This window comes from Thamnophis sirtalis, unplaced genomic scaffold (assembly GCF_051295495.1).
Source record: "Thamnophis sirtalis isolate CommonGarterSnake01/CBP01778 unplaced genomic scaffold, rThaSir2_p1.2 scaffold_2, whole genome shotgun sequence".
Lineage (NCBI taxonomy): Eukaryota > Metazoa > Chordata > Lepidosauria > Squamata > Natricidae > Thamnophis > Thamnophis sirtalis.
The window spans coordinates 10,301,255-10,324,136 of NW_028261382.1; the positions used below are offsets into that span (position 1 = coordinate 10,301,255).

Sequence of the window (22,882 nt, forward strand, 5' to 3'; positions counted from 1 at the left end):
CTGCAGTACTGCACTCTAACCACTGCGTCACCTCGGCTCTATGACACCAGAGACCAGGCCCAACACACATAATGATCCCCAAACACACCCCACTCACCCACCAAAAAATTCCCTGCCCCTAAACCACCCAAACATCCATACAACAGACCAAGTGGTGTTGTCCAATAGCCCACTGATGGTGGCCCTTTAGTTCATTGTTGAGTGCAATTACAGCTCTGGGATAAAAGCCATTCAGAAGACGTGAGGTCCCAGTTTCAATTGTTCTGTACCTTCTGCCAGAAGAAGGCAACAGTCTAAAAAGATTGTAAGCAGGATTGGAAGAGTCTCTGAGAATGTTATGCAACTTCCTCAAACTGCGAGGTGCAAAGATGTCATCCAGGGCTGGTAGCTGAAGCCCGGTGATATTCTGGGCAGTTTTAATGATTCTCTGTAGAGCTTTTTTATCCGCTGCAGAGCTGCTCCCATACCATGCAAGAATGCCGTATGTCAGGACACTCTCAGTGGTGCTGCGATAGTAGGACAGAAGTAGATGCTGAGATAGATTTATCTTAGAATTAATAGAATTAATGGGGAAATGTAAAAAGAATATGAAACGAGACAAACTCAACCAATACCTGAGGGTCAACAGAAGAGTTGAAGACAAGATTCAGGCATATACATACATCTGAAGCGAATAAAGACTGCTATCAATAGAGATTTTCAAAACTAGACTGGACAACCATTTGACCAGGATGAACTATAGCAGTAGACTTATATACCGCTTCATAGGCCTTTCAGGCCTCTCTAAGCGGTTTACAGAGAGTCAGCATATTGCCCCCAACAATCTGGGTCCTCATTTTACCCACCTCGGAAGGATGGAAGGCTGAGTCAACCCTGAGCCGGTGGGATTTGAACCGCTGAACTGCTGATCTAGCAGTAGCTTGCAGTGCTGCATTTAACCACTGCGCCACCTTGGCTCTAGAACTAAGGTCTCCTGCCTTGAGAATGAGGTTGGACTAGAAGACCTCCAAGTTCTCTTCTGGCCCTATGATTATTTAAACAAGTCCCTTCAAAGCTACTTCAAAATTCAGGAATCTAGCATATAACAAGGCCAGGATTTACACAATTTTATCCAACTTTTAGGGTGTCTTACTTCTTATTCTTAATGCAGAAGGCTTCTCAACATGTTTCGATAATGATTCTTGCCTTGCAAGCTTCAGTCATTGAAGATCCAGCCCCCAACCTGAATAATGTGTTGGATTCCTGCCCAAATAAGACCCCCCCCCCAATCTTTCTATCCCATCTTGTAAAACAGCATGAATTGGATATCTAGCTTAGCAGATTTTCTATGTCAGGAAACAAGATACATGGTTAGTCACTACTGTACTTAATGAAAATAAACCATTAGTACCTTAATATATCATAATTACATTTTTAACTGTCACAAAGGGATCTGGTGTGCTTTTCTGCATTCAGGTGCCCCCCCCCCAAAACCCAGCCTTAAAACTCCATCTTTGACGTGGGGAGGAAGTAGGAATCACCCTTTGTAACTTTGCTCGAGGCAGCAACATTTCTCAAGTTGGCCCACCCCTTCTCATAATTATTCTAATTATTCTTTTTCTTCTTGCTGCATTGTATATTTTAATTCCAAGAGATTCAATGAAGCCTTCGGGCTTCCTATATTCATCCTCTTGACAAATTTGCCATGTTGCTACAGATAGCTGTCTTCTACTACTTGAGGGTCTATCACGAAGAAGAGGGGGTTAACCTATTCTCTAAGGCAGGGTTCCCTAACCCCCGGTGGCACCAGTCTGCAGTATGTCAGCAACTGACTATATAGCAGCACTAACTCAGAGGTGGTATTCAGCCGATTCTGACTGGTTCTGGCGAACCAGTAGCAGAAATTTTGAGTAGTTCAGAGAACCGGCAAATATCACCTCTGGCTGGCCCCGCCCCCGTCTATTCATTGCCTCCTGAGTCCTAGCTGATCGGCTGGGTCTTCTTTTGTTTCCCTGCACAGGAGAACGAAGCTGGAAAGCAGGTTAGTGGGGTGGGGAGGGAATGGGGATTTTACAGTATCCATCCCCCAGGAGTGGGGAGGGAATGGGTATTTTGCAGAATCCTTTCCTGGAATGGGGAAGGAATGGGTATTTTGCAGTATCCTTCCCATGGAGTGGGGTAGAAATGGAGATTTTGCAGTATCCTCCCTCTGGAGTGGGGAAGGAATGGGGATTTTGCAGTATCCTTCCCCAGGAGTGGGGAGGGAATGTGGATTTTGCAGTATCCTTCCCCCAGGAGTGGGGAGGGAATGAGTATTTTGCAGAATCCTTTCCTGGAATGGGGAAGGAATGGGTATTTTGCAGTATCCTTCCCATGGAGTGGGGTAGAAATGGAGATTTTGCAGTATCCTCCCTCTGGAGTGGGGAGGGAATGGGGATTTTGCAGTATCCTTCCCCAGGAGTGGGGAGGGAATGGGGATTTTGCAGTATCCTTCCCCTGTAGTGGGGAGGGAATGGAGATTTTGCAGTATCCTTCCCCTGGAGTGAGGAGGGAATGGGGATTTTGCAGTATCCTTCCCCTGGAGTGGGGAGGGAATGGGTATTTTGCAGTATCCTTTCCTGGAATGGGGAGGGAATGAGGATTTTGCAGTATCCTTTCCCTGCCACGCTCACCAAGCCACACCCACAGAACCGGTAGTAAAAAAAAATTGAATCCCACCACTGAGTCTAACATCATATATTTCTCCTTTTTGACCTTTCCAAATGAGATTCTCACTTGTGTGTGATGGAATATTGTCAGTATTCCCAAAAGGGTGGATATGCATTATAGAAAAGCAAGAGACAACTCAATTCTGATAGTTTGTGTATGAGAAAGAGCGTGAAGATGGTTCTTCTTAGCAGTTCCCTTAATATATCTTTATGGCGATGTTAGCATGCTGTATTTTGGTAAGATTCTGTCTGCGGGCAAGGAACAATAAAGAAATCTGCTAGGAAAAATCACAATGTATCTTTCTTGCTTTTGGGAGCCTCCCTCCCTCCCTTCCTATGTACTCTCAACTTCCAGGAGGGAGGGGATGCATCCCAGAGGAGCAAGAGACCACTCAATTCAGATAGTTTGTGTGAGAGAAAGAGGCTGAAGATGTCTCCTCCCTAATAGTTCCCAGAGTATATGCTTTATGGGGACATTAGCTTGCTTTAGTTTGGCAAGATTCGGTCTATAGGTGAGGAACAATAAAGATATTTGGTAGGAAGAAGCACAAGGAGCCTCTCTTGGTTTTTGGAGCCTGACATTCAGCTCCACATGTGCTTGTAACAACATGAGATTTTATGCACAGGTGGCTCTCTTCTTTTTCTTTTGGATAAAATACAGGTCTTCTTTCGTAACGCTGGCCCACCCCACCTTCCAGGAAAAAAACACCTTTGGAAAAAGGCAAGCGAATTTCACCATCTGCAACCACATTTCCGAGGGCCCTAAGACATGAAATATCTCAGCAGGAGAGTAATCGAGTACAAATGTTGTAAAATAGATTACATCAAAAGTTGCAAGATAGATAGGATTATCACGGTTGGTTTATTCATTGGGCGAATTTTCACAGAATGCTAAGCCAGGATTTTTTTTTTTAAACTTATGATTTATTGAACAAGCCATTAAGTGGCTTACTTTGCATCAGAATGTTAAATCCAGACAGGGGCTTGGTGTATCCTACTGTGCCAAAAACTTACACATTTGTTCCCAAGCCAAGAGATTCAAAGGCCTCTAAGTGGTATTCTAAGGGTATATTTCTAAGAATTAGTAGGTGGATGCAGCCAGGGCAAAAATGGGATTTCATTCATGACTGATTTCCTTTACATTGTAATCAGATTAGAATTATAACACACATTATTTTTCTTCAGTTGTGAATTTCAGAATATTTCTCTTCTTAAATATTGCAATGAGGAATAATCCAACTTGTTCAGACATCCTATACCCATCTAATATTGTACACCTAGGATTTGAAGAGGAATTAAGTGTGTGGGGGGGAGATGAATTATAGGAAGGAAAACTGGTGAATATTATTGATCACGAGCCATGGTGGCGCTGTAGTTAGAGTGCAGTACTGCAGGCTACTTCTGCTGACTGCCGGCTGTCTCCAATTTGGCAGTTTGAAATCACACAAGGCTCAAGGTTGACTCAGCCTTCCATCCTTCTGAGGTGGATAAAATGAGGACCCAAATTACTGGGGGCAATGTGCTGACTTTGTAAACCTCCTAAAGATGGCTGTGAAGCACTGTGAAGCGGTATATAAGTCTAAGTGCTGTTTCTGTTGCTCTCATTACTACTGCAATGCGCTCTACATGGGGCAGCCTTTGAAGAGTATTCGGAGACTACAACTTGTCCAGAATGCAGCCACGTGAGCGATTGTGGGTGCACCTCGGTTCACCCACGTTACACCTATCCTCCGCGAGCTGCACTGGCTACCGATTGGTCTCCGGATACGCTTCAAAGTGCTAGTCGTCACTTATAAAGCCCTTCATGGTATTGGATCTGGGTACTTGAGAGACCGCCTGCTGCCAATTACCTCCCATAGACCCGTTAGATTGCACAGGGTCGGCCTCCTCCGGGTTCCGTCTACCAGCCAATGCCATCTGGTTACCACCCGGGGGAGGGCCTTCTCTGTGGCTGCTCCGGCCCTTTGGAATGAACTCCCCGCAGAGATTCGGACCCTCACCTCTCTCCAGGCCTTCCAGAAAGTCGTCAAAACCTGGCTGTGCCGGCAGGCCTGGGGTTGATGAGTTCCCCTCCCCTCTCGACTTGTATGGCTGTATGACTCTTGTGTATTTTAATTACGTGTATTGTGTTTGTATCCCCTTTTCCCCCTTCGAGTTGTTCGCCGCCCTGAGTCCCTCCCGGAGAAGGGCGGCATACAAATAAACTAAATCTAATCTAAATCTAATCTAATCTCTGACTTGCCCATCAACTTTTCCAGAGATGGCAGAAATAAACAAAGCACAAAGCATCTCAAGAAATTATATTTCCTTGCTCCTTCAGTTTAGCGTTAAAGCAAGAAATTTCTAGCAAGCTAGACTGCCTCTATAAGAAATAGCGTATTCCTGGTTTAAATACTGTTTTTTCATAGGGTAGGATAGGATAGGATAGGATAGGATAGGATAGGATAGGATAGGATAGGATAGGAACAGGAACAGGAACAGGAACAAGAGAATAGAATTCTTTATTGGCCAAATGTGATTGGACACACAAGGAATTTGTCTTTGGTGCATATACTCTCAGTGTACATAAAAAAGCAAGACGCATTTGTCAAGAATCATAAGGTACAACACTTAATGATAGTCATAGGGTACAAGTAAGCAATCAGGAAACAATCAATATCAATATAAATTGTAAGGATTTATTGGCCTACATCTCTTTTTAATATGTTTCTATAAACAAAGGAAGAATAATCAAAAGCAAAACTTTAAGAGCTGAAGGTCAGTTAAGCTTTCGACTTTCAGAAATGGATTTGGATTTGGGTTATACTGTATTTTTTTTCCTCTTGTAATAATAAATCTCGATCACTTCAGCAGGCTAAACCAGTTGTAGTTTCTTTGGTTGGTTTAGGGCCAGATTTATATGATCTTCAGCTGGTGCCCTTTTCAATATTGTAAACATTATGCCTAGAGATTTTATTATCTGCACAGAAAAATCTTGCTTAATTATTCCTTTTCATTTTTATAGTGTCTGGCTGCTGCTTTATTATTTTGTACTTTTGTTACTGAATGTATTGATTGGTATGTTTGTTTTATTTCATTAACTCCCAACTTTATGATATGTTGGAGGAAGCACTCAGCTCTCCAAATGCAGAGTATATAGTAATTATTTGGGTTACTCTTGCTACATTTTTTTAAAATTTCAGCTGGCTGATTCTGAGATTTGGTGTCTCAATTCCTGGCAAATAGATGAGGAAGAAATGGAGGTAGTGACAAATTTTATTTTCCTGGGCTCCAAGATCACTGCAGATGGGGACTGCAGCCAAGAAATTAAAAGACGCTTACTCCTGGGGAGGAAAGCTATGGCAAATCTAGACAGCATACTAAAAAGCAGAGACATCCCCCTGCCAACAAAAGTGCATGTAGTCAAGGCTATGGTTTTCCCAGTTGCAATGGATGTTTGTGAAAGTTGGACCTTAAGGAAGGCTGAGCACCAAAGAATGGAGGCCTTTGAACTCTGGTGCTGGAGAAGATTCCTGCGAGTCCCTTGGACTGCAAGGTGATCCAACTGGTCAGTCCTAGAGGAGATCAACCCTGACTACTCTTTAGAAGGCCAGATCCTGAAGATGAAACTCAAATACTTTGGCCACCTAATGAGAAGGAAGTTCTCACTGGAGAAGAGCCTCATGCTGGGAAAGATTGAGGGCAAAAGAAGAACGGAACGACAGAGAATGAGGTGGCTGGATGGAGTCACCAAAGCAATCGGCGTGGACTCCAGGGGATGGTAGAGAACAAGGAAGGCCTGGAGGAACGTTATCCATGGGGTTGTGATGGGTCGGACACAACTTTGTGACTAACAACAACAAATAATATTTATCTTTTTCCCCCAATTTATTTTACTTTTAAACATAAAAAGAAAAACAACATAAAAAAATTCTCATCCATTACATACATAATATTTATCTTAATTGTTTTGATATGTTTATTTAACTAGACAGTTTGCTAATGTCACATACCGAAAAAGAACATGAAATGCATCTGTTGACAACAGAGAGTCACAATAGAAAGCAAGAAAGAATGTTCTAATCAAGTCAAGAACCACAGAACATTTGGGGATTTTTCATCCCAATTATATTTGCCTCATTACCAGCCAGTCTGCAGTTTCTCCCAACGATAATGAAAGATTCTGTCAAGTTGAGTTCAACTCCTAGTAAGGGCATGGACATAACATTCTGGTTTGCAAATGCCTTCTTCAGGGATTTACTTTCTAACCCATTCTACAATCCCAGGATTTCCTAGAGTCTAGACAACCTCCATCCAATTATTTATGTTTGGGTTAATCATTTAAGTTTTCAACAAATACAAGAAGCTGTTGACTTATGACAACAACTGACCCCAAAATTCATGTTGCTAAACCAGACAGTTAAGTGAGTTTTGCCCCATTTTACAAACTTGCCTGACACAGTTGTTAAGTGAATCACTGCAACAGTTAAGCCACGGTCGTAAGTGTAAAAAACAGCCACAAGTCACTTTTTTCAGTACGGTTGTAACTTTGAACATTCATTAAACGAACTGTTGTAAATCGAGGACTACTTGTATAGTAAAAATTAATGCAGACTAGTTCAGCCAAAAGTCCAGTAGGTGTTACCAGAAATATCAAAACAAATACTTTATCTCTGGTCAAATCATCCAACTTTACATTCCTTCATTTTGCTTTGCACAATCTTGACTTTTAAATCATTCCTGTAACCTCACAGGATTTAATATTTCATCACTCTTTGGTATTTAAAAGGAGCCTTCAAAGCTTTTATCGGCCTACTTTATAAATCCCACAGAAAAGCATTGTCAAGGATTTCCAGGTCGAGATCTTTTTTTTAACTTTTGTATTCCCATTTTGGTAATCTCAAGTTTGTCGTCTTTCATGCCATCAAACTCTATAATGTCCATGTCAGGTAAAAGTTTTTTTAAAAAAAATTCTCATCCACTTTTCATAGTTTATCTATTGAAATCAATATTCTTTTCTATAAGATATAAATTATCAATAGCTCAGTCTATTTTTCAAAGTATACTTAAGCTCAAGAAAAAATTATATCTGGCTTGGCCATTTTAATTCGCTTCTGTCTGGTCCTTTAGTTTCTTCTAGTGCCTATTTGCAACTTTTATTAAACCTCAGTTCTTGATTGTGTTGGGTTCCATTTCAGTAATTTCTCAAGATTATATACTTGTTATAGAGCAAAAATAATCAATATCCCCAAACCTCTTGCTTTCCAAATCTATTTCAAACATGCTTAAATCATTTTGTTTTTGTTTTTTATCAGCTGCATATTATTTTAGATTCTTTAGTCTCTGCTTAAAATTTCTTAACTCTAAAGAAGTTAAAACTTACCAAGTATCAAATTAAGCTCACTGTTTTGAAAGTCTCTAATATCCATAAAGTGATTAAATGGAGCAGTCAGTTTGGCTGGCTTAGTATCTTTAGGAAAGGCTCCAGTGCTGCTAAGAACAAAGATTAGTGTTCCCATTTTCCCCAGGTCCTAGTTGCTGTTTTACAGTCTCCTCGTTCGGAGCAGTCATGGGTGATCTCCCAATCTCTCCTTCTCTGAGAGATATGAAGGACCTCCTCTCCAAAGCCAGTCTTTCATTTTTCACAGTGAGTCATTATCTCACTTATTAATGGTCAGCCATGACTCACATTGGAAGCCCCAGGTATTTTGAACAAATATGGCAGCTGTTGGATACTCTACAACAGTGGTGGGTTTCAAAAATTGTTGGAACCTACTCTGTGGGTGTGGCCTCCTTTGTGGGAGTGGCTTGCCATCCATGTGACCGGATGGGAGTGGCTTGCCACCCATGTGACCAGATATGAAATTATGAATTAGTACTTAGGTCGGTCCAAGTAGCTATTCAGAAACTCTGGCATTGAAGCATGCAAGTCTTAAAGCTGTCAAGTTACAAGATCTTGCCAGTGGTGGGTTTCAAAATTTTTGGGAACCTCTTCTGTAGGTGTGGCCTGCTTTCCAGGTCCACTGGTGGAATCTCTTCTAACTGGTTCGGTAGATTTGGCGAACTGGTTCTACCGAATAGGTGTGAACTGGTAGGAACCCACCTCTGTTCTACAAGCAGCCTATCGCCTTGGAAACAAAGTTCAACAAGGTAGCTCAATACAAGTAAATTGTGGAAGTGACAGTCCAGCAGCAATCTGGAAGGATGGCCTCAAATTGTCAATACTGATCTAGGAGAACCTCTCCAATTCACCATTGCTATCCGTCCAACTTGTATTTGGTGTTCTGATTTTTTTTTTGCCAATTATAGGACAGAGCATTTATTAGTTGAGATTTGGAGTTGCCAATTGCTCAACCACTCAGACATTATACACAAAAGTGAAGCACCTGAAGTAATAAGTAGCTTTGCCCGTATTTCTCACTGGCTAGTAAAACAGTTTAGTCCTCTGAACAATAAGGACCACTGGTTTCCTCCTGCCATTAGTAATGAAAAATCAAGAAAGGTCTTCCCATTGGCTTGGTAACCATTCTACATAGCCCATGGGGAAGTCATTAACCCAACCTCTTCCTTGTTGGTTCATTTGTTAGATTTATCTTATCATCACTTTGAGGTTCAGACTTCAGAAGACTCATCCAAAATGTCTATGGAGAGTCTCAATCATCCACATCATGGTTGCCCCAAATGTGCTTTTCCAAAAGGCATTTGGACTTTCTTAGGATTTTTTCCCCTTGAAAATGTTTTGCTTCTTACTGCAATAGAATAGTATAACAGAGTTGGAAGGGACATTGGAGGTCTTCTAGTCCAGCTCTCTGCTTAGGCAGGAAACCCTACAACCACTTCAGACAAATGGTTATTCAATCTCTTCTTAAAAACTTCCAGTGTTGGAGCATTCACAACTTCTGGAGGCAACTTCTGTTCCACTGATTAATTGTTCTAACTGTCAGGAAATTTTTTCTTAGTTCTAAGTTGCTTTTCTCCTTGATTAGTTTCCACCCACTGCTTCTTGTTCTGCCTTCAGGTGCTTTGGAGAATAGCTTGACTCCCTCTTCTTTGTGGAAGCCCCTTAGATATTGGAACACTGCTATCATGTCTCCCCTGATCCTTCTTTTCATCAAACTAGACACATCCAGTTCTTGCAACCGTTCATCATGTATGTTTTAACCTTCAGTCCCCTAATCATCTTTGTTGGTCTTCTCTGCACTCTTTCTAGAGTCTCAACATCCCCACTTTCCCATCAGGCATGGGAGGAAAAATGGAAGGTATCCTCCAATGAAGATTTAGCCCCCCAAGCCTTTCAGAGCATGAATAGAAGTTGATGAGCCGTTTGTTACTGGCATGTCAGTCCTATTTTAATAATGCATTTTCTAAGTGCTCTTTATTTCTTATAGGTTTTTTTTAATCGATGTTCTTCCAATGACAGAGATGAGAAGTAGAAAAAAAAATGATGACATAACCATTGCAGGCACTTTATCTAATTCCTAATTTTTTCATTCTTTTTCCCATGAAGGTACCCTGGTCTAGGTCTCAGTAAATCTCTGAGAAATGTTGAAACAATGCTGCTTTCCTGAAAACAATCTTAATAAAAGGTTTGCTTCACACCCGATTGAAATTGAAAAGAGGGGATGCTCTGCAGTTCCACATTCAAAAAGAAGTAAATATTCCAACCGTACAATTGGCAGATTAGGACGACATGCAGTGGAAAATAGATTTGTATAAAGATCCAACCAGGTTCTGGATTAAGACGGAAATTTTCTTCAGTTCTTCACTACGTGCAATTTAGATCATTAGAATAACTAAATGTGAAAATTCTTTATTTCTGTATGTAAGCAATGGAATATCAGTGGAATATCTCTCTCTCTCTCTCTCTCTCTCTCTCTCTCTCTCTCTCTCTCTCCCTCCCTCTCCCTCTCTCTGTGTCTCACTCTGTCTCTTCAAGTAACCTTAAAGAGAGAGTAAAATATAAATGACTATAAATCTCTTCTTTAGAACTTTCCATTCCTTTCCCTTTCCTTCCTTCTTTCCTTTCATTTCTCTCTTCCTTTCATTTCCTTAACTTGTTTCTCTTTTCCTTTCCTTTTTTCTCTCTTCCTTTCCTTTCTTCTTTCCTTTCCTTGTCTCTCTCTTCCTTTCCTTTCTTTCTTTCCCCCTCCCCTTTTTCTTCTCCCTTTTCCTTTTTTGTTGTTTCACTTTGTTAGTTTTCGTTATTCTTTCATTCAAACTTAATACTGTTTTTAATTCTGTTGAAAAACTACTTCAATCAATTTTTTTTAAAAAAAACCTCAAAATCTAGTATTTCCCGTGAAGGTGAAATATAGACTTTACAAACAACATTTCAAATTTGAAATATAGAACAAATCCATGCATTCAATTAAGAGTTCAGGAACAATTTCTAATTAGAAATGAACTTTATATCAGACTTGCTTTTAAGACTTCAAGCTATTCTGAAACATCATCAAAATAAACACTCACAGCTTGTTTAATCATTCTTCTAAAGACTAAGAAATCAAACATGAAGACATTTTTTCCAGTAATATGTTCATATTTCCAGGAATAGGAATAGTTTTGTAACCAAGCTTAGGTTTGGAGAAAATGGAATAAATTTTCAAGGAGAAAAAAACTTCCTCTAAGTTTTCCTTATATTTTCTCTTAAATTTCTATGAACCTTTCCTGTTTCTCTCTGCAACTAATTGCCAATACTTCCTATTTTAAAAAAAGAACATTTCTATTTTTTTCTATTAGGCCCATACCTCTGATCCCTGTTCAAAATTCACACATTCTAAACAATTCTCCTAGGGATACCATAGTTTAAACCTCTGATAACGTCTATACAAATAGCGCTGAAGCACAAGCTTTATCAAAACATAAAACATTAAAAAAGTAGAAAATGGAAAGAAAGCCTAATTCTAGCTGGATCATAGATTCTTCATATGAAGAACAGCTTGCAGGAACTGGGTATGTCTAGTTTAATGAAAAGAATGACTAGGGGAGAGATGATAGCAGTGTTCCAATATCTCAGGGGATGCCACAAAGAAGAGGGAGTCAAGTTATTCTCCAAAGCACCTGAGGGCAGGACAAGAAGCGATGGGTGGAAACTAATCAAGGAGAGAAGCAACTTAGAACTAAGAAATTTCCTGACAGTTAGAACAAGTAATCAGTGGAACAAGTTGCCTCCAGAAGTTGTGAATGCTCCAACACTAGTAGTTTTTAAGAAGATGTTCAATAACCATTTGTCTAAAGTGGTGTAAGGTTTCCTGCCTAGGCAGGGAGTTGGACTAGAAGACCTCCAAGGTTTTTAAGAAGATGTTCAATAACCGTTTGTCTAAAGTGGTGTAGGGTTTCCTGCCTAGGCAGGGAGTTGGACTAGAAGACCTCCAAAGTCCCTTCCAACTCTGTTATTCTATTACTTCCTTTAAGGATTTTTATATACAATAACTACTAGAAGGATTGTTCAAAGTAGAATTAGAAGTAATTTCAATTGCAAGGTCTTTGTGGCATACAGAATTATATATATACAAGTAAGATTATTTGTCTGAGAAACGTTTGAGGCTGGATGAATTAATTTGGAGCTAATAATATGAACAGGTAGAAAACAGATTTAGGAGACAAAAAACTAGAACGAAACTTACTCTTTGATCTATATCCATGAAATTCATTTCAGGTCACCTGGTGACCCTATCAATCCATGAGCAATTGGAATATATTGATGGTGAAATGTTAGCCATCATAATTCAGGGCAAAAAAATCCACAATTTGTCCGACTTGTCAAGTGGGGCCTACAGGTGTCTTCTCAAGATGTTCCAAATCAATGCAGATTTGGGAGGAAGCCAAGGAAAAGCACCTTAATTCCAAATAGGCTGCAGTGAATTTATATTTCCCTGGGATGTCCTTTGACCTTCATGGATGCTCCAAGGATGGGAGAACCTCAGTACAATTAGAATCCTTTGAACCTTTCATCCCTAGTCCGGATCTTGCCTTCATTGTGACAGCCAAAGGACAGCATGCTTGCACAGAAGAGTTTGAGATGGAAATATCTTGCTGTCATTCTAAGACAGCTGTTCAAAGGATTGTGGGCACATCTGGAGAGACGAGGTATGAAGGTTAGCTAAATGAACGAGAAAAGCCCTCTATTTCCAAGAGCTGTCCAAACCATAGATAGAGTTAAAAATAAGAAGTCAGAAGAAGGGGGAAACTGCTGGGAATCTGGAAAATTTGCTCATCAAATATTAGCATCCTGAGTAAGGAATAGAATAGAATAAGAATGGATAGAATAGAATAAGAATGAATAGAATAGTATAAAAATGAATAGAATAGAATAAAAATGAATAGAATAGAATAAGAATAAATAGAATAGAGAATATAATTAAGAATGAATAGAACAGAATAACAGAGTTGGAAGGGACCTTGGAGGTCTTCTAGTCCAACCACCTGCTTAGGTAGGAAACCCTACACCACTTCAGACAAATGGTTAGCCAACATCTTCTTAAAAACTTAAAAAGTCACCAAAGTAGGAAGTTTCAGAGTCAAGTGGAAAAAAAGCTCTTGGATGTTTCAGAACATATATAAATCAAATCTTTATTACACTAAAGACCAGCACATACATACATACCAGTAGTGGGTTTCAAAAAAGTTTGGAACCTCTTCTGTAGGTGTGGCCTGCTTTCCGGGTCCACTGGTGGAACCTCTTCTAACCGGTTCGGTAGATTTGACGAACCAGTTCTACCAAATAGGTGCGAACTGGTAGAAACCCACCTCTGATACATACATACATACATGCATGCATGCACGCACGCACGCACGCACGCACGCACACACACACACATACACACACACACTGAATTTGGGAACCTTCCTAAAAATGTGCTTAGGATTTTTCAAGGTGCAGCTATCAATGTCTGGAGATTCCTCCAGGTCATGATTGTCCCAAAGATGCATTTTCAAGAGACAACTGGCCTCTCAGAGCTAAAAGAAGCTTCTTGGATGAGAAGGTAAATGTCTTGAAAGAAAAAAACCAGAAAGTCCAGTTGCCTCTTGAAAAAAGCACCTTTGGGATGTCCAGCTCTGAAATGTCATGAAAACTCTCTAAAGGTAAAATGTAAAGTTTCCCCTCGCACTGTCCAAAGATTTCTCCGTAGCCATGTGGCCGGCATGACTGATTAACAGCAAAGGTTACCTTCCCACCAAAGTGGTCCCTATTTTTCCACTTGCATTTTGACCTGCTTTCGAACTACTAGGTTGGCAGAAGCTGGAACAAGTAACAGGAGCTCGCTCCATTATGTGGCGCACCGCTGACTTAGCCACTGAGCCACCGCGTCCCTGAAAACATTTGCAGCTTCTCATGCTAGAAATAGTTTGGGAATCTTCTTTTAGGGGTTTGAAAACTCTCAACAAACCCCTAAAAGAAGATTCCCAAACTATTTCTAATATGACAAGGTGCAAATGTTTTAATGCTAAAGGGTTTCCAACCAGGGAGCCATCAGTCTAATACTTCAATTCTCCCAACCTCCACATTTACAGCATTCAGAGAAGGGCTCTCATTTAGAGATGCCTGAGAAGGCACAAACTTATCCCTAGTCCAGTTAAGTTCAATGTTAACAAGAAAGAAAAAGCATTTGCTCTTTAATTCCAGTGTAAAAATAGGACAAGCTGAATATATTAATAGATAGTAGAAATACACCGAAGGGAGGAGTAGAGGGATAGAAGAAAGAGGGGTAGAGAGGGTGGGAGAGAGGATTGGAGGGAGGGTGAGAAAGAAGGGAGGGAGTGTATTGGGAGAGAGGTGTGGTAGAGAGGGAGGGGAAGTAGGGTAGAGGGGAATGATGGCGGGAAGATGGAAAATTGGAGGGGGGCGAAAGAAAGGGTGTATGGAGGGTCGAAGAGATACATTGGGTTTCTATTTTGGGGGGTATTATTGACAAGAGGAATGGCTGTGTTTATTGTTTAATGTTATATGGCCCTGGTTCTGTACAGTATATGTGTGACTGTACGAAAATGAAAAATGGAAAATAAAACACATTTACAGATAAAAAAAAGAAAGAAAAAGCATTTCAGGGATCATTTGAGAAATCAGGGATCCTATCTGTCAAGGGTTAGAATGCTAATGGGTAAAATGCTTCAGTTGGGTCATTTTTCTAATCAGATTAATCAGATCAATTGTGACCGCAATTAAAACCCCAAGTTTGTTGCTGAAAGGAGCATCTACAGATGCTTCCTTTATCTGGCAACCTCCAGGTGTGTTAGGTTACATACCCCATCAAATTGCAACTAGTTTTCGTCAATGGTTCTGTTGGTTTTTGTTTTTTTTAATTGGTCTTGTATGCCGCCCACTCCCGAAGGACTCCGGGCGGCTTACAATAAACAAGGGGGATAAATAAACAAAACAACACTTTAAAATACACAACAGTCACAGTTTCCGTAGGGCTGGATGTTTCGAGAGCTTCCCGGCCTGCTGGAGCAGCCAGGACTTGGTGGCTTTGCGGAAGGCCGGGAGGGTAGAAAGGGTCCAGATCTCCATGGGGAGGTCGTTCCAGAGGGCTGGAGCTGCAACAGAGAAGGCTCTCCCCCCGGGGAGTCGCCAGCCGACATTGGCTGGCAGATGGAATCCGGAGGAGACCCAACCTGTGAGATCTAATTGGTCTTTGGGAGGTAATCCCATATGGTTCAGGGTCAACGACATTTGCCCTCCATGCTAGCTAGAAAAAAAAAGCATCTGGAAGTTACAGATCAAGGGCGGGGGGGGGACGACACAATTGGTTTACATCCTTCGTAAAGAGGAATTGAAACAAGGACTGATTTGGGTTGTTTTTTGATAAGGTTTGTTGTAACCTTATCCTAACTGTGAACACCCCCGTTAATGTTAACTTGTTAACATTGAACTTAACTGGACTATGGAGAAGTTTGTGCCTTCTCGGATGTCTCCAAATCAGAGCCCCTCCAACGAATGCTGTAAATTCGAAGGTTGGGAGAGCTACGGGCCAGACTAAACTAATTGAATGAACTAATTGACTCTGGAAGTAGAGGGGAAATAATTGGTCATCTTCTCTTATTTATCTGTCGATTATTGATTACTGTTAATTTTAATTTTAATTCTTTTTAAAAAAATGTCATTGTCAATTTTAATTGGGTTTGGGATATTCTATTTAATTTTTTTTTGAAACTTTTGTATTATGTGTTTCTTTTAACGTTGTACGCCGCCCTGAGTCCTTGGGAGAAGGGCGGCATATAAATCTAATAAACCTAAACCTATCTCTATCTCTAGCAGGACAAGGTGGCTCAGTGGCTAAGACGCTGAGCTTGTCGATCAGAAAGGTCAGCAGTTCAGCGTAATGGGAGTGAGCTCCTGTGACTCGTCCCAACTTCTGCCAACCTAGTTGCCCCAACTTCTGCCAACCTAGCAGTTCAAAAGCACGTAAAAAATGCAAGTAGAAAAAATAGGAACCACCTTTGGTGGGAAGGTAAGAGCATTCCATGCACCTTCGGCATTTAGTCATGCCAGCCATATGACCACAGAGACGTCTTCAGACGGTGCTGGAACAGAAATGACACCCCTAGAACAACTCAGGAACAACTAGCACATATGTGCGACGGGAACCTTTACCTTTTAGCTTGCTCTGGTTGCATTAGAATATAAACTGAGAGCAAACCCCACTCTTTAGTAACACTGATAACGTTACCTAGTTTGGTAATGAAATATCTGTAAGAAAACCACCAAGCTCAGAGAGCACCAAGGACCTCTCATTTCAACCCTGAGCTACAAATAACCTCCTTTATTGGTAAAGTAGAAAAGAGCCTGACAAAAAGGGCATTGTTGTTGAGGTATTACAATATATTTTTACACACAGACATAGACATTCATACACAAAATACATTGGGAAATCACTATCTTTCCTTGAAGTGAAAGGTTGTTGTGGATATACAATGCCTATAACTATCTTAGAAGTACATTGGAAACTATCCTAACGCATGTCTGGCAATCATTAATTCTATGCCATAGAAGGGGGGCATATAAATCTAATAAACCTAAACCTATCTCTATCTCTAGCAGGACAAGGTGGCTCAGTGGCTAAGACGCTGAGCTTGTCGATCAGCAGTTCAGCGTAATGGGAGTAAGCTCCTGTTACTTGTCCAAACTTCTGCCAACCTAGCAGTTCAAAAGCACATAAAAAATGCAAGTAGAAAAAATAGGAACCACCTTTGGTGGGAAGGTAAGAGTGTTCTGTGCGCCTTCACCGTTTAGTCATGCCGGCCACATGACCACGGAGATGTCTTCGGACAGCGCTGGCTCTTCAGCTTAGAAACTGAGATGAGGACCGCCCCCTAGAGTCCGGAACGACTAGCACAAATGTGCTAGGGGAACCTTTACCTTTAGCTTATCTAGCAACCTTGGTTGGAGTGCTCCTGGACCTTGAAGAGCTCCTCCTTAACCATCATTGTTAACAATTTTTTTGAGTCTGTCTCTCCTCTAGGAACCTTTTTGTTTTTTTGGTCCCTGGCAGCCTAGATTTCCTGCTGCAATATTACACAGGCCAGTCTGGGAGGAGGACGTGAAAATAAATAGTAATTTTAAAGGTTCTAAAGAGGATAGATCTTTTCTCTTTTACCCGTAGGCTCAATTTATCCTCAAATGATAACTTGGATTCTGTATCAGCAAGACACCTAACTGAAGGTAGCAAAGGAAGGGGACTGGTGTCTCTTCTGGCTGGATTCCGGAGTAAAGACTCAATGGCACCAAACAGAACTGCAGACCCCATCCCATTACAAGGGATGCTTTCTAAAACGCCATCCAGTCAGTGGAGGCCACCATTGTTTTGCAACAGCCAAGGAAAGACAAGGGTTTTGGGGGAATTACCCCAATCCTGAAAATCCATCGGAAGAAGATGGGAAGATGGATATCACCAGGAGGGAAGGCCTCCTGGAGAGAAGATCTCTTGGAAGACACCGGATCTCCTGCGTCACGATCCGAATAGTGGATTAAAAACAGCGGAATTTTCCTGGCTAGAATTAAGACGCAAGGACTTTCAGAAAAAGTCTTTGTATGTTGGTTATATATATGTGTGTGTGTGTGTGTGTGTGTGTGTGTGTGTGTGTGTGTGTTCCACCTTTGAGTGGAAGCAACCTGTATTTTTTGGAGCAGGGGGAGAGAACATATATATATACAGAGCCGATGTGGCGCAGTGGTTAAATGCACCACTGCAGGCTACTACATCTGACTGCAGTTCTGAAGTTCGGCTGTTCAAATCTCACCGGCTCAGGGTTGACTCAGCCTTCCATCCTTCCGAGGTGGGTAAAATGAGGACCCGGATTGTTGTTGGGGGCAATATGCTGACTCTGTAAACTGCTTAGAGAGGGCTGAAAGCCCTATGAAGCGGTATATAAGTCTAACTGCTATTGCTAGAACAAGGGCAACTCTTTTCCCACCCCTCCCCCTGAAACTTTCATCTTTTGAGAATGAAAGACGATTCACTGGCACCCTCCCCAAGTGTTGGAAGTGCACAGTGGCATATCTGTAACCACAAAAGGAGCCCGCTCGATGTGGAGAACATGTTTCTACACTGCATTTGAGAAAGTTTGGCTCGAAGCTATGCACTGATTAATATCAGATCTCTTCCTTGACTGGCTCCTTGATCTTGTCACATCTGGCTGACAAATCCTTACAAGCTTTTCCAAAGCAGGGCAGCCCCGTCATGCTCGGAGCGGGAGGGGGGGGGAGAGTTAGTTGCTGGAAGGAAGTGACAAGACCAGCCGAGCGGTGATGTGCCATCCGCTGAAACTAATGAAGTTGACTTTCCCTTCCAGGCTCTCCCGGAAAGTTTCTTTTTAAAAAAAAATAAAATAAAATAAATAAAGGCAACAAAACACGCCTCAAGGTTTTGCAACAGGGCAACAGCTCGCGCCAAGAAGATAAGACAAAAGATCCACCTCCCAAAATTCACGCCGCTAAGCTATTGCATGATCTTTAAAAAAAAAAAAAGCTTTCTAAACTGCTTATGGGGATAACCTGAACCAAAACAGCATCCCAACATGCACAATTAAAAATGGTAAGGGTAAAGAAATAGCGGAATTGTTCAAAAATCTATCCCCCCCCCTTTGGAGATGGTTTTCTTCTTCTTCTTCTTCTTCTTCTTCTTCTTCTTCTTCTTCTTCTTCTTCTTCTTCTTCTTCTTCTTCTTCTTCTTCTTCTTCTTCTTCTTCTTCTTCTTCTTCTTCTTCAGAAGAGCCTGAGCCAAGGTGGCGCAGTGGTTAAATGCAGCACTGCAGGCTACTGCTAGATCAGCAGGTCAGCGGTTCAAATCTCACCGGCTCAGGGTTGACTCAGCCTTCCATCCTTCCGAGGTGGGTAAAATGAGGACCCAGATTGTTGGGGGCAATATGCTGACTCTCTGTAAACCGCTTAGAGAGGCCTGAAAGGCCTATGAAGCGGTATATAAGTCTACTGCTATTGCTATATTGCTATTCTTCTTCTTCTTCTTCCTCCTCCTCCTCCTCCTCTCCCTCCCTCTCTTTCTCTCTCTCTCTCTCTCTAACAGTTTTTAGAGCATAATGTTGGATGCTTTTAAAGCTATTTTGTTTTCATTTTCTCCCCCCCCCCCGTTAAAATATCCCCTCTTATGCCATATGGACTTATAGCCCCTCTTATGTCATATGGACTAATCTCACTTTCCCCTCTGCATTTTTAATATCTCAAAAACGGAAGTTTACTTCTTTAAGAAACCTTTGCCTCCAATCTGCTACCTTTAGCACTTATCAAAACAGTGCAGACGAAAACAGACACACACACCGTGCCCATGCACGCACATATTATACATGCACCCACGGATCATGAGTAAACAGAGAACACGCTTTAGATCTGTTATCCGAAGCGTGGTAAATAAAACTTGGTTTAAAACTATGTCTTAACTTTTTTTTTTCAAAACCAGGTCAACAAAATAACATCGGAATCGTGTTTTTTTTTGTGGTGCGGGAGGATAAAGGGCAGAATTCCCCATCCCATCCTCACAGTAATGTTGCCAAATCACTTTCGCATCACCACAACATCACACAACTGTATCGCCGCAACCGAAGTCGGGTTCATCCGCTTAGAGCAGTCGACTCGGGAGACACAAACCGTGCATTTGGTAGCTACTAAACTGCCCGTGCAAAAAGTTGGTCGGGATTAAAACGCTGCCAAGCTCGTCGCAATGTACAGGTGCCTCTGCTTCGCCCGCAACAGGGACCAGGGGGGAAAACTTGAGCGAAACGGGGTTTTCAACCACCTGGAAGCAAAAATAAAAAAGGCAACCCCGAAGACGCGCCTCTTTTTCGAACCCGCGTTTGCAAAAAAAGAAATCAAATCAAACCAAAACCCATTTTCTTGGCCATCCGTGCCGTGGAAACGAATTGGAAACACGCGCACACACACACCCCATCAGCAAGAATGAAAAGGCTGCGAGACTCCCGACAAGTTATTCTGCAGAACCTGGTCCCGCAGTTCAGCCGACCGTTGCAATGCAGGACAGGAATCTGCTGGAAATCTATTTGCTTGCTAGCCCGGGACGTTGGAGCTATTGCAAGGAAGGCGAAGAAGGGGAGAGAGGGAGAGGGAGGGAGGGAGGGAGAGAGAGAGAATCTGGAAGAGATGTGGGGAAAGCGTCCCCTCCGAATCCATGCACGGGCGGTTATTTTTTTTCAAAAGAAGAAACTTTCCTTACCTCCGACATTCTTACGCGGCATGTGTTTGGAGAGCTATACAAGTATTTCCCATCCCCTCCGCTGTGAGTTGTACAAAGAGCCACCAGGAAACATTCTTGTCTGTACAAGCAAAAGAGGCAGAGTCATCCTTAGCCTTTGGTCTCTCGCCCTCGTCTGAAGCGGTGCACCTCCACGCCTGTGTAGGCTCTCAACACAGGGGAGTGAAATCAGATCTCTCTTCCAACGCCACGCCGCCTCCCCCCCCCCCCCACTCCTGGCTCTGCTTCGAGGGAGCCCCAGTTTGGGACTGCTCTCTCTTATTCTCTCTCTCTCTCTCTTTCCTCCTTCCTTCCTTCCTTCCTTCCTTCCTTCCTTCCTTCCTTCCTTCCTTCCTTCCTCTCTTCTCCCTCTCTCCCTTCCTCTCTCTCTTTTCTCTCTCTCCCTTCCTCTTTCTCCCTTCCTCTAGCTTTTTTCTCTCCCCCCCCCTCTTCCTTTCTCTCCTCTCCCCCTTTCTCGTTCTCCCTCCAGCTCTCTTCTCTCTCCCTCTCTCCCTTTCTGTCTTCTCTCTCTTTCTCTTCCCTCTCTTTCTCCCTCCCTCTAGCTCTCCCTCCCTCCCTTTCTTTCCTCTCTCTGTTTCTCTGTTTTTCTCTCTCTCTATTTTCTCTTCCCCTCTCTCTTTCTCCCTTCCTCTAGCTCTCTTTTCTCTCTTTCTGTCCCTCCCTCCTTCCCTTTCTCTCTTCTCTCTCTATTTCTGTCTCTTCTCTTCTCTCTTTTTCTCCCTCCCTCTAGCTCTCCCTCCCTTTCTTTCCTCTCTCTGTTTCTCTCCCTCCCTCCCTATTTTCTCTTCCCTTCTCTTTCTTTTTCTCCCTTCCTCTAGCTCTCTTTTCTCTCTTTCTGTCCCTCCCTCCTTCCCTTTCTCTCTTCTCTCTCTATTTCTGTGTCTCTTCTCTCTTTCTTTTTCTCCCTCCCGCTAGCTCTCCCTCCCTTTCTTTCCTCTCTCTGTTTCTCTCCCTCCCTCCCTATTTTCTCTTCCCTTCTCTTTCTTTTTCTCCCTTCCTCTAGCTCTCTTTTCTCTCTTTCTGTCCCTCCCTCCTTCCCTTTCTCTCTTCTCTCTCTCTTTCTGTGTCTCTTCTCTTCTCTCTTTCTTTTTCTCCCTCCCTCTAGCTCTCCCTCCCTCCCTCCTTTTCTCTCCTCTCTCTGTTTCTCTGTGTCTCTCTCTATTCTCTCTTCCCCTCTCTTTCTCCCTTCCTCTAGCTCTCTTTTCTCTCTTTCCCTCTCTCCCTCCCTTTCTCTCTCTCTCTCTCTCTCTTCTCTCCAGGATGCTCCCACCTCAGTTGCAGCCCTGCAGCCAGAAGACAGACCCCCTCACAGCTGGCTAGACAAAGGGCACACAGCACTCATCTTTCACACAGGTTGGATCAAAAGGAGACCTGAGCACCCCCCGAGCTCCGAATGCTGCTGCGTGTGGAGAGAGAAACCCCGCCGCTCCTCCAGACCACGAAGCCATTCGGTCAATGAAGCTAACCTAAGGCCCAAGCTACCTTTCCCCCCCTCTTTTGGGGAGAGGGTTGGGGGCTTTTCAAGAATCCATAGCTCTCTCTTCAAAGGTCTGCAGGAGGACGAGGAGGAGGAAGATGATGATAAAATGATGACAACAAAGATCATATTTTTCTGAGCAAGGAGGCGAGCTTTTGTTGAAGTACATCCAGCCCAGTCGTTTCTAAAGAGCCCCAAATGGAAAAGTGAAATCAAATGGAGAATATCAATACTCAAATAGCTCACGCACAATCTGCTGTATTTTTTTTTTTCAAAGTTCAGCAAGACGACTTAAAAGAAAAAGGAGAGAAGGAAGGCAAGGGAAGCATTTGAATCAGAACTGAACCCAATTTTGGGATGATGGTCTATGCCATGCAGGTTAAAGTATGCATCGATTACAAGGGAGAACAAAAAAATACGATTCAGTAAACTCAACTGTGGTGCCCCAGACACAAATCTCTACTACGTACAAGGTTAAAAAATGATTTGCCCATGAAAGAGAGACAGTTTCTATATGACCTGTGGCAGTGTTTCTGCATTAAAAGCATCAATTCTGTTTTCCTGCCTTGAGATTCAAAATATTTTAGAGATAGAAAGAATAATTTATCACTCACTAATAAATCCCAGGCTTTGTGGTGTATTGGTTGTGGCCCACCACAACAATGTCCACCAGCTTCTAGCCTAGTACCTTAACCACTAGACCACACTATAGAGAACTTTTATGATGTACACCTCCCGAGTCACTTGTTGAGATGGACAACTATAGAAATACTTAAGCTCAGCTCAGCTCAGCTGAAATCAAATCAATAAATAAATACTGGCTTTCCAAAAGAGTCTACTCTAGGCAGAGATATATGCACTACTGGCCAGAGGTGGGTTCCTACCAGTTCTCACCAGTTCGGTAGAACTGGTTGGTCAAATCTACCGAACCGGTTAGAAGAGGTTCCACTAGTGGACCCAGAAAGCAGGCCACACCTACAGAAGAGGTTCCAAAAATTTTTGAAACCCACCACTGA

General features: G+C 42.3%; 1 protein-coding gene across 1 annotated transcript in view; it reads right to left on the reverse strand.

Moving 5' to 3' along the window:
• BNC1 (basonuclin zinc finger protein 1) overlaps nucleotides 1-20,496 on the reverse strand; it is a 31,427-nt gene extending 10,931 nt beyond the window's left edge. The window contains exon 1 of the mRNA XM_087704263.1: nucleotides 20,351-20,496. Coding sequence (XP_087560389.1) covers nucleotides 20,351-20,359 — 9 coding nt within the window. The 5' untranslated portion in view covers nucleotides 20,360-20,496. The remainder of the gene's footprint in view (nucleotides 1-20,350) is intronic.
• Between the last annotated feature and the right edge of the window lie 2,386 nt (nucleotides 20,497-22,882).